This window comes from Onthophagus taurus, chromosome 5 (genome assembly GCF_036711975.1).
Source record: "Onthophagus taurus isolate NC chromosome 5, IU_Otau_3.0, whole genome shotgun sequence".
NCBI classification, from domain to species: domain Eukaryota; kingdom Metazoa; phylum Arthropoda; class Insecta; order Coleoptera; family Scarabaeidae; genus Onthophagus; species Onthophagus taurus.
Window position 1 is genome coordinate 5885375 of NC_091970.1, and position 17215 is coordinate 5902589.

The 17215-nt window shown below is 30.1% G+C and overlaps 3 protein-coding genes across 7 annotated transcripts; 2 read left to right on the forward strand and 1 right to left on the reverse strand.

Moving 5' to 3' along the window:
- The first annotated feature begins 454 nt into the window (after window positions 1-454).
- Window positions 455-3862, forward strand: LOC111426490 (monocyte to macrophage differentiation factor 2). 4 transcript variants are annotated; one of them, XM_023061027.2, is made up of 5 exons: window positions 455-708; window positions 2135-2213; window positions 2269-2514; window positions 2568-2820; window positions 2882-3862. In XM_023061027.2, the coding sequence occupies exons 2-5, from the start codon at window positions 2137-2139 to the stop codon at window positions 3086-3088; spliced, it is 783 nt and encodes a 260-aa protein (XP_022916795.2). In that variant the 5' UTR covers window positions 455-708; window positions 2135-2136; the 3' UTR covers window positions 3089-3862. The 4 variants fall into 4 exon arrangements, with proteins under 4 accessions (XP_022916795.2, XP_071051745.1, XP_022916796.2 ...); XM_071195644.1 differs by lacking the exon at window positions 455-708 and adding an exon at window positions 1823-1924 and having other exon boundaries at window positions 2863-2972; XM_023061028.2 differs by lacking the exon at window positions 455-708 and adding an exon at window positions 1824-1924.
- On the reverse strand, window positions 3860-9814 carry LOC111426489 (germ cell nuclear acidic protein-like). 2 transcript variants are annotated; one of them, XM_023061026.2, is made up of 5 exons: window positions 9492-9814; window positions 9041-9404; window positions 8602-8988; window positions 7158-7870; window positions 3860-4128 (listed from the first exon to the last, which is right to left on the reverse strand). In XM_023061026.2, exons 2-5 carry the CDS (start codon window positions 9390-9392, stop codon window positions 3985-3987), a joined length of 1596 nt encoding a protein of 531 aa, XP_022916794.2. In that variant the 5' UTR covers window positions 9393-9404; window positions 9492-9814; the 3' UTR covers window positions 3860-3984. The 2 variants fall into 2 exon arrangements, with proteins under 2 accessions (XP_022916794.2, XP_022916793.2); XM_023061025.2 differs by having other exon boundaries at window positions 8602-8991.
- Window positions 9815-13814: 4000 nt separating this feature from the next.
- On the forward strand, window positions 13815-16664 carry LOC111426573 (transducin beta-like protein 3). The gene is made up of 2 exons (XM_023061175.2): window positions 13815-13935; window positions 14018-16664. Exons 1-2 carry the CDS (start codon window positions 13910-13912, stop codon window positions 16314-16316), a joined length of 2325 nt encoding a protein of 774 aa, XP_022916943.2. The 5' UTR covers window positions 13815-13909; the 3' UTR covers window positions 16317-16664.
- The last annotated feature ends 551 nt before the right edge of the window (window positions 16665-17215 follow it).

Consider the following 17215-nt stretch of genomic DNA (forward strand, 5'->3'; position numbering starts at 1 on the left):
AAAAATTAAATTATCTTGTTTACACAAATTTTTTGCAATAATTAAAACTTAGATTCATTTTGATTCGATGTAATAAATAACCGTTACGATTAATTTTGATTCGATATTAATAAATTAATCTTGAATGATAAATTTGACACGAAAATGAATAGGCAACCAAATATACTTCGCGTGAATAAAAAAAAAATTATTACTTATTTTTTTATTATTACAAATTACAATACATTAATTTATTAATATTATTAATTAATTAATCTTAAATTATTTGTTTTTATATTATTTTTTATAATAAAATTAAATTATAAAACAAATTAAGTTGGTACCACTGATAATTCAAATTGAATAATTAAATAATTCAATTAAACAATTTAAAAAGATCCTTTTGTTACCGTTTTCTATTCAAATCGTAAAAGGAAATTTCCGTTTCTTGTCTCGTCGTCTTTTTAATGGTATAACTAGTAGTTGAACTCGAATCGTTTAATTCGACTTGGCTCCGGTCAAAGGTCGGGGTAAAACCGACGACGGCAGTGTTCTATTCGAAAAATACGGCGATCGTGTCGTGTCGGCAATCCATTCCATTGGAATTAATGGTTATCGATTTAATTGCGAAGTCCCTGTAGCCTAATTTCAAAGTTTCAGTTCTTCACGCGATCAGTTTTATAACAGTTTTCGAAGTGACTCTGAAAAGAACAGACAGATCAAGTAAAGGTATGAAACTATTCTAATTTAATTTATTTTATTTTCTTGTACTTTTTATTCATTTATTCAAAGCGAAGTGATAAAAAAAATTTTTAATTCAAAGTCTAGATGGCGCATCTAATTTAAACTTTTTTTTTTTAGTTTTAATTTCAATTTATATCTTAATTGTTAAAAAAGGTCAAAATAAAGTCATTAATTTTGATAAGAATTAAATCTTTCAAAATCCAATATACATATATTTACAATAATAATCAGTTTCGTTGGATAGCTTGAATGTTTGACAGTTCGTGGAAATGTCATAATGATATTTATACAGTGACGGACAAATGTCGATATACAGCATTGAATTATGAGGAACAATGAAAAAACTAACACGACAAAAGACTACAGTCTGAAAAAGCACGGCTAAACCCATAACTTTCTAGTTCTAGGTCTAGTCTTAGTTCTAATTTTAGTTCAGTAAAAATATACAACACAGTAATATTTATCTGCACTCTAGTCTTTACACTCTTTTGCTGCATTAGTCAGCGATATAGGAGATAGTATATATATATATATATATATATGGGTATGGCTAAACGAAATATTTCTATGTAGTTCTAGGTCTAAATTATATTGATATGTTGCATTTTATGTGGGACAAAGTAAGTCTTGGATTTTATTATGTTTAAACAAATAAGTAATTAAATTCGTAACTACAGTTTACTTAAAATCCTCTCTGGTTTTAAAACTCCCGCCAAAAAATAGTTTTGAAAAATTACACTGTGTGAAAGTGACTTTTCATTTACTCTTTTTATTTTGAATTCTTTGATGTATTTTACACAATAAAGTCGTATTATTAATCTATTTTTTAGCTAAATAGAATGCGATATATAAAAAATGTGTTATTTATAATTAATTTAATTATTGCATTAATTTAGTAATTTAATTTTTTATAAGTTGGTATTAATTTTTTCTTGCCAATTTTGATTTTAAATTAACACAAATTAACGTTTATAATAATTATTATAATCATAACAATTTTATTTAAATTTATTTTAATTAAAAAAAATCAAATTAATAAATTAGTAATTCGAAACATTTTAATTTTTAATTTAATTTGAGAAAAAAAATCTTGTCTTGGTTATGTTATTCAAGAACTGTCAATTTTGACAGTAGTGTTAAAAAAATACTGTCTCCGTCTGTCCGTTCAAGGCAGACGTGTTTAAGCACGTTTGGACGTTTGGTACGTTAATAAATTACTATATTTTTAGATTAAATCACTTGCCAAATCTGACTACTAAATCGTAAACTATTTCCGACTATGTTTTAACCTTCAAATATTAGCTTGTTTAAAATTACACACAATTGGTGATTATTACCGTAATTAAATGTTTAATTGATCGATTCGTTTTATTAATAACAAATCTTGATTGTAATTAAATTATTCTTGCAGGTATGATAGAAAACGACAGTACATTACAACAATGTATGGTGTTTATTTCAAGATTTGTTCCATGGCAACAATTGAGGAGGTATTTTCTTGCACAAATTGCGTTTTTGTGTATATAATTAATTTTTTGGTGTTAGTGTAAAATGGAAAAACGAAAAACCTCCCCCAAAACAAGCTTACATCCCCACCGAAATCGAACACATCGCAAACGTCCTAACCCACGCCGTTGGAGTCTTACCTAGTATTGCAGCAACACTTAAATTATGGGAACGATCTCATTGTAATGCCCAAAAGTTGTCTGCGATCGTTTATGGTGCCACCTTAGTGTTCCTTTTTGGCATATCCACATCTTTCCACTGTGTCTTTTATAGTATTAGAAAAGGGTAAATTTTAATTAAATTAATTTTAAATTATTAAGTTTATTTTGGTTTTTTAGTGTTTTAAAAGACTTCCTCCACCGTTGTGATAGAGCCATGATCTACATATTTATAGCCGGTTCTTATTTTCCATGGTTAACAATTCAACATCTTCCAGATGAGGGCTGGTCCTGCTCCATGAAATGGATTGTGTGGATATTAGCAATTTTAGGCATAATTTATCAACAGGTGTTTCATGAACGGTACAAAATGTTGGAGACTGTTTTTTATTTGGTGATGGGAATCTTTCCAGCACTTCCAATTGTAACAGAGGTAAATCATAATTTAATAATTAATTAATTCTTTTTAATAAAGGTCGATTTTATAACATTAGCATTATGGATTTGATGGTATGATTCAGTTGAAGATTGGTGGGATTTTATACGTTATTGGAATCGTATTCTTTAAATCTGATGGATCTATTCCGTGCGCTCATGCGATTTGGCACGTTTTTGTTATTTTAGCTGCGAGCGTGCATTATTTTGCGATACTCCATAACCTATATCCTTTAAAACTACCTCTCGAGAATGTAGAGTTTTGAATGGAATGAAATCCTTCAAATTAGTCTCCAATTTTATTTTTTTGCTACAATTTAGCAAAGATAACATGAACAAATTAAATTTAATTAATTTAAAAATTAATTTAATAGGAAATCTGTGATTTATTTTTGAGAATCTTCTCAAATTTGGCTCTTTTCGTTTTAAATGACAATCTTTTTACTATTTACAACGATTTATAGTTGCAATTACTCCCAAAGATTATTTCCCCACTTTTTTAAAGATTATAATTACTTATATAGTTTAAATTTACCCTAGATAACTTACGAACAAAAAGTTAAACTCACCAAAACATTTTCACCTCCAAAACCGAACTAAACGACGCAACGTTTAGATAAAATGTAAAGATACTCAGATAACGGTGTTTATTTAGGTTTATTTCCATAGATAATGTGTTCTTTTAGAATCAAGCCGGAAAGTAACAAAGAAATGACATTGTGCCAAAGATATTTTTGTTATTAGAGCTTCCTTCTCCCTCAAAAAACTACTTCCGTCAATTTGGTAACGAAAATTCGAATTAAAAAGTCACCATTCCTTATTCCCAATTTAATTAAGGCCTCGATTAGGAATCTAAATTAAGTTAGGTTAGAAAATGATGTTTTCCCCTCCCAGTTAAACTTCCAACCTCAATTATCTTATTGTTTAATTTTAATTTCTGTGATATATCGATGTATTCCGATGGATGGTGATTATTTATAAAAAAAAAATTTGGTAACGAAGAACAAAACAAAAAATACCAAATAAAAGATAAATAATAACTTGGGGAAGTTTTATTTTTCATAAATACTCATCAATAAATAGTGTTAATGCTACAATAAATTAAGTTAGTAAAGTCTATGAAAGTCTAATTTTTAAATTACTCCGTAAAGCTTTGTATTAATTATTTTTGTATCCCCGGAGCCGGTTGTAACATTGATTTAGCGGCGGCCGCCAATTTATTCGCTACAACTTTGGCAATTCTTGAACTTTTATTCCACATAAATTCTTTGGTCTTCTCGTGGTTATCCGCACTTTCAACCCTAACCTAAAAAAATATATATATATATTTTACACAATTTATTACAATAAATATGACCTAAAACAGTAAAAATGCGGTATATTTCAAAAAATAGTTTCACAATTACTAATTACACTATAATTTATTTAAAAATTATTCAAAATTTGAATATTAACTAGTGACATCTCTTAACGTGTTTTATCACTAAAACACCTGTCAAGGTGTTGATAATGTCAAAAATGACATCTTCATAACCTCTCTATAAATTGTTACTTATTATTACTATATTATTATTATTTTTTCTCCAATCAAGAATAAAAACTTATTATTTAAGTGATATGATGCGAAATGTATTAACAATTAGGAAAAGAATTAAATGGATGCAAATATAGGTTATACACCAAATTGTGTAGTTTTATACAAGTTATTAATTGCTGCAATAAAAATTTAAGCCCCTGGGATAGCTAACTAACAAATGAGACAGGAGGGGAACTTGATTCCTTAATAAACTTGCCTAAAAGATGAGAAATTGGAGTTTTAACACGAAATGTTGAGGAACCAGAAATGATATTAAGATAATAAAAGAAGAAAAACGATAAAATTTTATTTCAATTGGACGTTGAGGGAATAAAGTTTGGATAAAAATTCGTTTTAATGAAGCACTAATCATAATCCATAAAGAATGTCGTTCTAGGTATTACTATTTTTTAATTTCAACCCAAAAATCCCCAAATTCATAAAATTGGTGATTTATTTTAACTGGAAATCTAAAGGCGATGAGAGAATAAAGTTTGAATAAAAATTGTTCTTAATGATTCATTAAATCATAATCCATTAAGAATTTCATCTTAGTTATTACCATCTTTTAATTATAACCCAAAAATCCCCAAATTAAATTGTCGATTTTAGTAACTGAAATCAAATTTAACTAGGAATCTAAAGACGATGAGAGAATAAAATTTGAATAAAAGTTATTCTTAATGATCCATTAAATCATAAACCATAAAGAATTTCACTCTAATTATTACCATTTTTTAGTTTTAGTCCAAAAATCCCTAAATTCATGAAATTGTCGATTTTAGTAACTGAAATCAAATTTAACTAGGAATCTAAAGACGAGGGGGGAATAAAGTTTGAATAAAAATTCTAGTTAATGAACCACTAAATTATAATCCATATAGAATTTCATCCTAGTTATTACCACTTTTTAGTTATAATCTAAAAATCCCAAAATTCATAAAATTGTCGATTTTAGTAACTAAAATTAATTTAACTGGGAATCTAAAGGCCATGAGCGAATAAAGTTTGAATAAGAGTTGTTCTTAATGATTAATTAAATCATAATCCATAAACAATTTCATCCTAGTTATCACCATTTTGTAGTTATAATCCAAAAATCCCCAAATTCATAAAATATTGTGATTTTGTTACTAAAATTTATTTTAACTGGGAATCTAAAGACGATTGGAGAATAAAGTTTGAATAAAAATTGTTCTTAATGATCCATTAAATCATAATCCATAAAGAATTCCTTTCTAGTTATTACCATTTTTTAGTTATAATCCAAAAATCCCCAAATTTATAAAATTGTCGATTTTAGTAACTAAAATTAATTTAACTGGGAATCTAAAGGCCATGAGCGAATAAAGTTTGAATAAGAGTTGTTCTTAATGATTAATTAAATCATAATCCATAAACAATTTCATCCTAGTTATCACCATTTTGTAGTTATAATCCAAAAATCCCCAAATTCATAAAATTTTGTGATTTTGTTACTAAAATTTATTTTAACTGGGAATCTAAAGACGATTGGAGAATAAAGTTTGAATAAAAATTGTTCTTAATGATCCATTAAATCATAATCCATAAAGAATTCCTTTCTAGTTATTACCATTTTTTAGTTATAATCCAAAAATCCCCAAATTTATAAAATTGTCGATTTTAGTAACTAAAATTAATTTAACTGGGAATCTAAAGGCCATGAGCGAATAAAGTTTCAATAAGAGTTGTTCTTAATGATTAATTAAATCATAATCCATAAACAATTTCATCCTAGTTGTCACCATTTTGTAGTTATAATCCAAAAATCCCCAAATTCATAAAATATTGTGATTTTGTTACTAAAATTTATTTTAACTGGGAATCTAAAGACGATTGGAGAATAAAGTTTGAATAAAAATTGTTCTTAATGATCCATTAAATCATAATCCATAAAGAATTCCTTTCTAGTTATTACCATTTTTTAGTTATAATCCAAAAATCCCCAAATTTATAAAATTGTCGATTTTAGTAACTAAAATTAATTTAACTGGGAATCTAAAGGCCATGAGCGAATAAAGTTTGAATAAGAGTTGTTCTTAATGATTAATTAAATCATAATCCATAAACAATTTCATCCTAGTTATCACCATTTTGTAGTTATAATCCAAAAATCCCCAAATTCATAAAATTTTGTGATTTTGTTACTAAAATTTATTTTAACTGGGAATCTAAAGACGATTGGAGAATAAAGTTTGAATAAAAATTGTTCTTAATGATCCATTAAATCATAATCTATAAAGAATTCCTTTTTAGTTATTACCATTTTTTAGTTATAATCCAAAAATCCCCAAATTTATAAAATTGTCGAATTTAGTTACTGAAATTTATTTTATCTGGGAATCTAAAGACTAAACTTAAAATTTAAATAAAAATTGGTTTTGATGAACCATTAAATCATAACCCATAAAGAATTCCATTGCAATTATTACCAATTTTTAATTTTAACCCAAAAATCCCCAAATTCATAAAATTGATGATATTAGTTACTTAAACTTATTTAAAGTGGGAATTTAAAGGCGATGAGGGAACAACGTTTGAATAAAAATTCTTTTTAATGAACCATTAAATCATAATCCACAAAGAATTTCATTCCAGTTATTATCAATTTTTAGTTTCAACCCAAAAATCCCCTCAAAATCATGAATTGGTGGATTGTAAACTCGATTTATAATAAAAATTTTAAAACCTTTTATGAATTAATTTGCATAAATCATTGAAATTATTCAAAAACTAACCTGTTTCGGTTGTAAAACCTTAATAGAATGCAATGTAGCCGCCCCTCCTTGTAAAATCCTCAAATTCAATCGCCCCCTCATCTCAGCCGTAGTCGCCGTAGCACTCTTTAACTGCCTCTCAAACTCCTTTTCAACTCTCAATTGCAATGGCCCAAGTACAAACTCACTTTTAACAGTTGTATGATCACTCATAGTCGTTACTGTAACATCCCCATCCCGTCTCAAAGTACTCAAACCAAACAACGTAGCCCTCGCTTTTTGAACATTTTTCCCACTAATTTTCGTTTTATTTTTCGTCTTAGTATTTTTCGTCTTATTAGGAACACTCGAAGGTTTCTTCGTTTTCGCCCGATTCTCAACGTTGTATTCCTCGCGATTACTCACCCCCGTTTTTGAGATTAACACAAAGTTAGGGTTTGAATATGAGGTGTTTAAATTTCTCGCCAATTCGATTTCGCCCATTTTATTCGTTGCTTCTTGGCGGTTTAACGGCGTTTTTGATTTCTTTTTGTTTGATTTGCGCTTTTTGATTTTGTTGTTGTTGTTGTTGGCGGGGTTATGTTTTGTTGTTGATTTTTTGTGTAATTTAACTCGAACGGGGTCGTAAGATTTTCCTAAAATTGTGTTTATCCGTTCGATTATTGTATCGACAAATCGGTTGTATTTTGCTATGTAAACGGAGGGGATTTTTTGATCGCGTGAGTTCAATGAACCTAAAATTTAAAAAAAAGAAAAGATTTTTTTTGTGTTTTGTTTAGGGGTCATGGCCATCTTCTTCATGTGGTGATTTAGATTTTAGGTGAGGCTTATTCATTAAGGAAGAGTTTTTTTTAGAAAGTTTTTGAAATTGAAACGAAACGCGGATGAAGGTCACCCAGTGACCCACTTCCGGGGCGAGCTGGTTCTGTTCTTTTTTTCTTTATTTTTGAATTCGTCTACTTTCGTTTGAGCTTTCTAAAGTTTGATATCACTTTGTACGTCTATATATTTTCAAATTTTTGTTTTGAAGATCCCAAAACCCACCACAAAGCAAAAGCAAAAAGCTGAAGAAGAGAAAAAAGAATTTTTAGGAAATTAAAATAAATAAAACTCATTTGTTTTTTCGATTTTTTCTAAAAACCATCTATTTTTCTTTTTTTTTGCACATCAAAATCAATAAATATCTACTAACTAAAAAAAAATGTAATTAAATAAAAATTTTGCGAAAATAAATTAAACAGAGCGCAAAAAGAAGAAGTACTACTAAAAAGGCGGGAAATTTGAAAAATTTGAAAATATTAATTTGCTAAAATGCAAATTTTAACATTTCTTTGTTAACTTTTTGAACCTTTATGGTTAAAAAAAAAGTTTTATCGAACCTTCAATGTTTTTTTGACCTTCCTACTTTTATTCCGGTGCCCTTTCGAAGAAGACGACCGTTTCTTATGACTCGATTTAGACTCACGTGATCTCTTAGCCTCGATGACATCTTCCAAATCGTCGTCGTCATCGTCATCATCCTCCGCGCCATCATCGTCATCGTCGTCATCGTCATCATCCGCTAAATCATCTAAATCACCTTCATCGTCGTCATCATCATCATCTTCTGCTTCCTCCTCCTCATCTTCGATTGGTTGAACAACAACCGGTTCTTGAATTGTGTTTTGAATGGCATCGGGGTCTTTATCGATTAAAGAATCAGCTCCTGGGGCGTCTGTGTAAACTTCTTGATCGGCAGTTTCTGCAGCTTGAGCGACTTCTTCTTGGGCGTTTTGAACTGCATCTTCGGGTGTTTGAACTGGAGCGGGTTGGGCTGGTTCATCATCATCGTCGTCGTCGTCGTCGTCATCATCTTCTAGAATTAATTGATTAAGAAATGAATTATTAATAATAAATTAAGTTACCTCCTAAGATATCATCGAAAATTCCATCGAAATAATCATCATCATCATCTGATGCGTCATCATCGTCGTCATCATCATCTAAATCCAACCCTAAATCATCGTCGTCATCGTCATCATCATCATCGGTTGATTGCCTCCCCGTTTCTTTAACTTCTTCGATTTTCGTTGGATTTTCTTGGAAAACCCCTAATTTCTCTTCTTCTTTAATCCCGGTTGTTTCGATTTGTTTTATTTCCTCTAAATTTTCTGTTGGCGTTTCTTTTGGGCTCTCTTCGCTGTTAATTATGATTGGGTTTGAATTGGCGTGTAAAACGCAAAGAGCTATTATTGTTAAACAAAACGGGATCTTCATTTTCGGTTTTTTCTGCAAATAAAAAGGTGTTATTGAACTCTAACTGTTTTCTGATTGTTTAACGTTTAAGTTAACATCCGCATTCTATCAAAATCTTACCACGTCTTCAACCCTGGAAAGTATTTTTCTAGGTCAAGACCAAGTTGTAACACTAAAAACACACGCGCGACGTGAAGAAGATGAAGAGGTATTGACCGCGGATGACCGCGATCTTTACAGTTCTTCCTTTAAAATAATTTGCAACAATTTCCTCCACTTCTTTTAATTATGTTCAACAATTTCTTCTTTAACAATTTGTTTTTTTTTAACAAATTATTTTTTTTTGTGTATTAAAACTTTAATCAATCACGTTTTGATGTGTGGCCTTAACACTGACCTCTTCGCGACTAACAGGACGTCGCCGAGGCGAACTCGCCTCTTATACTCCTTCGGTGACGTCGTGTTCGATGGTTTTCCTCTACCACTTTTATTTAATAAGTTTTATAGAGGAAAGAAGAAGAATTAAAACTCAACACTTATTAAATAAATTATAAATATAAATCAAAGCTTAAAAAGAAATTGAAGCAATAACGAACAAAATAATGGGGGGAAAGTATTGGTTTAACCAATTTTTCTTTGGGCAATTTTTACAACAAAAGTATTTTTGTTTTAAATGATATGGATGAAATTGGTGAAATTTTATGTGAGATTGTGGTCACTTTTCCAGGTCAGTGGAGCCAAGACAAAGTGGAAAATGCATATTTATAAAGACCATATATCACAATTTAGCATATAGAGCTAGTTGTAACGGTTTAATCAGAACCATGACCTCTTTAACCTCATTAATGGGGGGATAAAAAGGAAATTTATTATTTTAAGTTTAACTGTCAAAGTTGTCAAAATTTAAGATGTCATATCTAATTCAATTTTGATGATTAAGAAATGATTTTTATAACAAATTAAAGATAAAATATCCCTCTTTAAAATGATATATAACACCATATCATTTCATTATTAATTTTTTCAAAAAAATGATTTTCAAAAATTCTAACCTAAAATTGTTGGTGAAAGAAAATTGCCAAACTTTATGACATCATATCTAGTTTATTTTTGATGATTAAAAAATAATTTTTATATCACATTAAAGATAAAAGCCCCCTCTTTAAAATGATATATAATACCATATCATTTCATTATTAATTTTTTCAAAAAACAACCTGATTCTAACCTAAAATTGTTGGTGAAAGAAAATTGCCAAACTTTATGACATCATATCTAGTTTATTTTTGATGATTAAGAAATGATTTTTATATCAAATTAAAGATAAAAGCGCCCTCTTTAAAATGATATATGTATAACACCTTGTCATTTCACACCTTGTCAAAGAAGTTGGTCACAAAAAAGAGAAACTGAAAAGATAAGAAAGCAACTAAACCAAGAGGAAGGAAATTAATATGAGACTACGAATAGAAGAATGATATTTGAATGAGAAGAATATGATATTGGACAAAGAGAAGGAAGTCTTCAAAAAGTAGTTAAAAGTAAAACTGGAAGTGACATAGAGGTCCTGAATAGAGACTGGAAAGAAATTGAGCAAGCATGAAAACGAAATCGAACTGGAGAGAAAGAAAAAATGGTAGGGTGGAAAAAAGGAAGATTGTAAAGAAACTGGTAATACAAGAAACATACTGAAAAGTGACTGGAAAGAGATGAAAATTACTAATAATAAAAGAAGGAGCAATCTCCGCCTTTTCTTCAGTACAAGTGAAAAAAAGATTGGACGAAAAGAAGAGACAGGACAAAGTTTGGAAAGGTTCTTGCCTTTCCAAGAAAGCTGCTAGGAAAAGATAACTAGACAGAAAGAAGAGATTGGAAGAAAACTGCTAGTACCTAACTACGATCTTAAGATACGATTTTTTAAGTTTCTGTTCTTAAAATCTAAAATAGTGAAATGGTATTAATTCATTTCTGATGCAATTATTAATGGATTTTTTTAAGAAAATTTCTTACATAATTTTTTATTTTTACAAAAACCAATAACATTAGATCGATTTAATAAATGAAGTAATCGAATAAATACTTTCGACGGCGGAGTAAAAGACCTCAATGGCCTTTATCGATGTCTGACCCAGAGCAATCAAGGAACCATAACGGCGGTGAAAGTTCTCGGTATACAACGCATTGATTTCGGTTTAACGGGCTCTTCTCTTCTTCTTCTCTCTTCAACGTTAAACTTCTTTTGCGTTCGTATTCATACCGCCAACTGAAACCCAAATACCACGGCGTAATTTTTTTACTCTTCATATTACAATTATGTATACGTTTCCTCAACCGGAAGTATGACCTCAAGTTAACTTTACAAAACAAGAAGTGTTAAAGACCCGATTCGAAACGAAAATGGAATTGAGGACGTTTATTTTAAATTTTAACGTTTGTCACTTTTTAAGGATAAAATGGAAATGGTAAAATTATAAGAAAATTGTGATAAATGGGGAAGGAAATGAGCTTTCACCTTGAATGGAATGCGCGTGTTTAGATTCGTAGTCGTGTTTAAAGGCAAAATGAAATTAAAACTAGTTTTTGAAATTGAAAAGTCGCCGTGGAAGAAAAAGAAGAAGAACCAGCGACGACCCACTGAGGCCGACGCACGTCCGCTGACCTACAAACGATGGGGCCATCGAGAACGATGAAGAAAAGGTGGAGACTTAGCAGGTGTGACAAGGTCACATTCTTCGTTTCTTCAATGTTATTAGCCCAAAGAAATTTCTTTGTCTCTATTATTAAATGGTTTCGATCGATTTCATTCAACATTAATCAAACTTTTCATAATATGTTATTTCGTTCCAAATTCATAAATTAATTTCTTATTTATTATATATTATTAAAAAGTACCATTAATATAGATTAGATATATTTCTTTCGGGGAAAAAAAATTTGTGTGCTTGAAATGTTTTAGATGATTAAAGTAAAATGTCTTGAAGCAAAATTGTCATCGATACTTTTGATGCAGGAACCTTCTTAATCTATGAATAAGGTCAGAGGACTGGATGGCTAAGATGAAAAACCGTAAAGCTGTCAGCCAAAAATTTGAAATGGAAATGTGGAAATCAGGGCTGCGTTCTTAACCCTCTGCTGGTTAATCTTACATTACCCTAAAATCTACTTTATGCGAATGACATCGTCCTTAACGCCAAGACTGCAACCGAGCTCCAGAACACACTTTAAAAAGTGTGGAAGTCAAGATGAGCGGACCAAAAACGGAACACTTAGAAAACGGTTTTGGTCAAGGTTTAGCCACAATTTACGTATTTGGGATCTTCTACCTGGTGGACTAGCAAATCCAAAATCCTAAATGAAAGTAATAAATCTAAACCGAGAACCAAAGACAAAATGTCGTGCCCAACCCAACGCCTGTACTATTAAGCTATGTTGCATTTGATGTGGGACAGTGCAAGTGCATAGTAGTTTCTAACTACTATGGTTATTACATTCTAGAAACGTGCCCTATTATGAGCTGAACTTATTTCTAAAATTTCATTTTCCTGGTGTTATGATATCATGAAAAAAACTTAAACCAAAATTTTCCGCCATTTTTGAAGGCGCGTGGCTCCCCAGGGGAGTCGAAGTCACTCATAGTTCATATAAGAAAGTATCCTTAAATTTTGCTAAAGAATCACTCCCTGAAATTTGGAAACGTCATTCAGATACACCTGTATATTGCGAGTTATATGAAACTCTCGGTATACGTAAACAAACATAAACTCTTTATTTCTTGAGTTTAATAACACTTGTGTAGTGTTTAGATAATTATTAATACAAATATTATTATTATATTGATAATTTCCACATTTGATTTATAATCTATAACATAACCCAACTTTTTTGCATGTGTCAAACTTATACAATTTCCTCATGTAATATCACAAATAAATCATTTTTAATTAAAAAACCATGTCGAAATCTCAATTAAAAGAAGTGTAAGTACAAATATCATTACAATTACCATCTAATTATATTAACCCTCAATTTAAACATAACCTAAAAAAAAAATCTGTTTTTAGATTTGAAGTAGAATCAAAACACAGCGCTTTTTACACGGAAGGAAATGTAAAATGGCACGAAAATGATTTGTATTATTATGCTTTAACTCATATTTCGATTAGTTTCGTTAAAATTAGCTGAAGAAGAAGAAATTCACAATCTTGAAGTGACATAATAGGACGTAACCTAACTTGTCAATTTTCTTTTAAACATACTTATTGAAGCCTATTATTTGTAATCATATAATGAAACTTTTTGAAACTTTAATCATAAACTACTTATTTACCTTTTTACATAAACATAAAGCAATATTAACATTTAAATTTAAAAATTAATTGGGGTACGTTCATAAAAGTTTGTTTAAGAACGTTTTGTATAACCCATAATTTCCACATTTGATTTATAATTTATAACATAACCCAACTTTTTTGCATGTGTCAAACTTATACAATTTTCTCATGTAATATCACAAATAAATCATTTTTAATTAAAAAACCATGTCGAAATCTCAATTAAAAGAAGTGTAAGTACAAATATCATTACAATTACCACCTAATTATATTAACTCTTAATTTAAACATAACCTAAAAAATTTCTGTTTTTAGATTTGAAGTAGAATCAAAACACAGCGCTTTTTACACGGAAGGAAATGTAGAATGGCACGAAAACGATTTGTATTGTTATGCTTCAACTCACATTTCAGTTTTTGATACAGAGAAAGGATTAGTTTCGTTAAAATTAGCTGTTGAAGAAGAAATTCCGGATACGATTCACACATTCACAAAAAACGAAGATAAACTTGTGACTTGCCACCGTAGTGGGTTGCTGAAATTGTGGACGTTATCTGGGGATTTAGTTAAACAGTGGAGATGTTTACATAAAGGCCCGATTGCTCGGTTAAACCTAAAAGGGGCTACTTTACTTAGTGGAGGTTCCGATGGAGTTATTAGAGTGTGGAATTTAGAGTTTCAAGTGTGTCGGTTAGCTTTAAAGGGTTGTTTTGGAGTTGTCAACGTCGTCGAATTCCATCCCATAAATAATCAAGTTTTCGCTTCAGGAGATGATGGAAAAATTAATTTATTTGATTTAGAAAGTGGTGGATTGATTAAAATTTTTAGTGGGCACTTTGCTAAGGTGACTTCGCTAAGTTTCCATTGCGACAATGAGCACTTTGTTAGTTCAGGGCGGGATAAAACGATTATTTTGTGGAATATTAATAATGAAAAAGGATTAAAAACGATTCCAATTGCGGAAACGATTGAATCTGTAATTTGTTTACCAAGGAAGTTTAAAATTCCCAATTTTAAATGTAATAAAGATATTGAGGAAGTTTTTGTGATAACCGGGGGAGATCGTGGAGCTATTCGAGTATGGAATATGAATAATTGCAAAGAAATTTATGTCCAAGAAAATTCTTTGGTTAATCCAAGTAATGATTTAGCGATTTTTAAAGTTATTTTTAACGAAAAATTGAAACAATTTTCTGTTATTACCGGCGATCGCAACATAATAATTTACGATTTAAAAACGTTTAATTGTATCAAACAATTTGTTGGATTCTCCGATGAAATCTTAGATATAATTTATTTAGGAACAAACGACCAATATTTAATCGTAGCAACGAATTCAATCGATATAAAATTTTATGAAAACTCCACCATGAATTGCCGCTTATTAAAGGGCCACACAGATTTGGTTTTATCCTTAAATAAATCGAGGGCAAATCCGAATTTGTTTGTTTCATCAGCTAAAGATAACTCGATAAGAGTTTGGGTTTTAAATGAAGAAATTCCAATTTGTATTGGGGTCGGAACTCGGCACACCGCTTCCGTAACAACAATTGCATTAACATCAACTTTTATTGTATCAGGAAGTGAAGATACTTGCCTTAAAATTTGGGATATTCCCCAAAAAAATTCAAATACAACCTTAAACTGTCAAATAACCGAAGCGGCGCATCAAAAATGTATTAATTCAGTCGCAATTTCACCTAACGATAAAATAATCGCTTCAGCATCTCAAGATAAAACAGTTAAACTTTGGTCTTCGGATAATTTAGGGTTTTTAGGGTCCTTAAAAGGGCATAAACGAGGAGTTTGGAGCGTCCGATTCTCCCCCATCGATCAAGTTTTGTTATCATCATCCGCAGATTGTTCAATTAAATTATGGTCAATCGCTGAATTAAATTGTTTAAAAACGTTTGAGGGACACGATTCGAGTGTACTTAGAATCGAATTTTTATCCCATGGAATGCAATTTTTAAGCTCAGGTTCTGATGGGTTATTAAAACTCTTTAACATAAAAACTTCGGAAACTGTCGCAACGTTCGATGAACACTCAGGAAGAATTTGGGCTTTAGCCGTAAAAAAAGATGAATCGCAATTAATAACCGGCGGTGCCGATTCTTTACTATTAAAGTGGAAAGACGTAACTGAAGAGAAACGTTTAGAAAAACTCAAAGAACAAGAAGAATTCGCGTTACAAGAACAACAATTAATGAATTGCATGCAAAACGAACAATTTTTAAAAGCGTTAAAGTTAGCGTTACGTTTAAACAAACCTTTTCAAGTTTTAAAAATCGTTGAAAATGTGATTAAAAAAGGTGAAAGTGGGTTAAGTGATGCTGTAATGGAGTTAAATGATGAGCAAAAGGAGCAGTTGTTGAAAGTTGCTGCTAATTGGAATACGAATAGTCGATTTTGTCAACCGGCCCAATTAGTTTTGAATGTTTTATTGAATGAGTTGCAATCAGGGAGGTTTAAACCGGTTGGTTTAGGGGGGGTTTTAGAAGGGATTCTGCCATATACTGAAAGACATTTTAATCGATTAACTCAAATGATGCAGGATTTACATTTTATTACTTATACGATTAATTGTATGCAACCTTATGCTAAAAATATGTGAATAATAAAGAATTTTTTTGTAATAATAAGTTTTTAGCTGACTTTCATCTCTTGATTAATTTATCTTATAAATAAATTCAGCTCTAAGGGCCGGTTGCACAATATCAGGAGAATAAAGATATTCCTTGTTGTACCACCCTGGTTCAAATTCGATGTCCGAATAGGCTAACTCGGAAACTATAAGAGATAGAAAAAAAGTAGCCTATTCGGACATCGAATTTGAACCATCCTGTACAAACTATTTTTGTCGGTAAGATTGATGTCTGTATTGAAATAATTTAATTAAACTAACAATTTTATTATTAAGAATAGGAATGATGAGAGACAGCAATAACAATTATTACCAGTATCATTCTTTTAATTTAAAAAGTATAGATTCCAATTCGTGTTACTTATACTTTTAAATTTGCCGCTAAGAATTTTAAAAGTTGAAGTTTGTTCAGAATGACAGATGAAAACGTCATTTTAAAGTGATTTTTCGGTAAGGGTATAATAAAGTAATTATGGTATGATTAAATAATTAGATTATAATTGACATTATAGCCTTGTTTCAGCTAACCAGCAGCTAACGTTATAACTGGTTGGAAGCTCATCAGATGCAATCTCACATGTCATATGATGCAGTGATTGTCAAATGTGGCGGCATTATTTGACAGGTGTAATTGCCATAGGTAATTTGTATATAAATATTATTTATTTAAAAGAAAGTTAACGTGATAAAAATGTGTTATTTAATTTTATTATTCTTTTTTTAATAACTTAAATTAATTAAGTTGTACTACCAAAACGTTCTCAAACAAACATTTATGAACGTACCCCAATTAATTTTTAAATTTAAATGTTAATATTGCTTCTTTTTGGTTTTGTGTTCTTGTAAAAAGGGTAATAACTAATTTATGA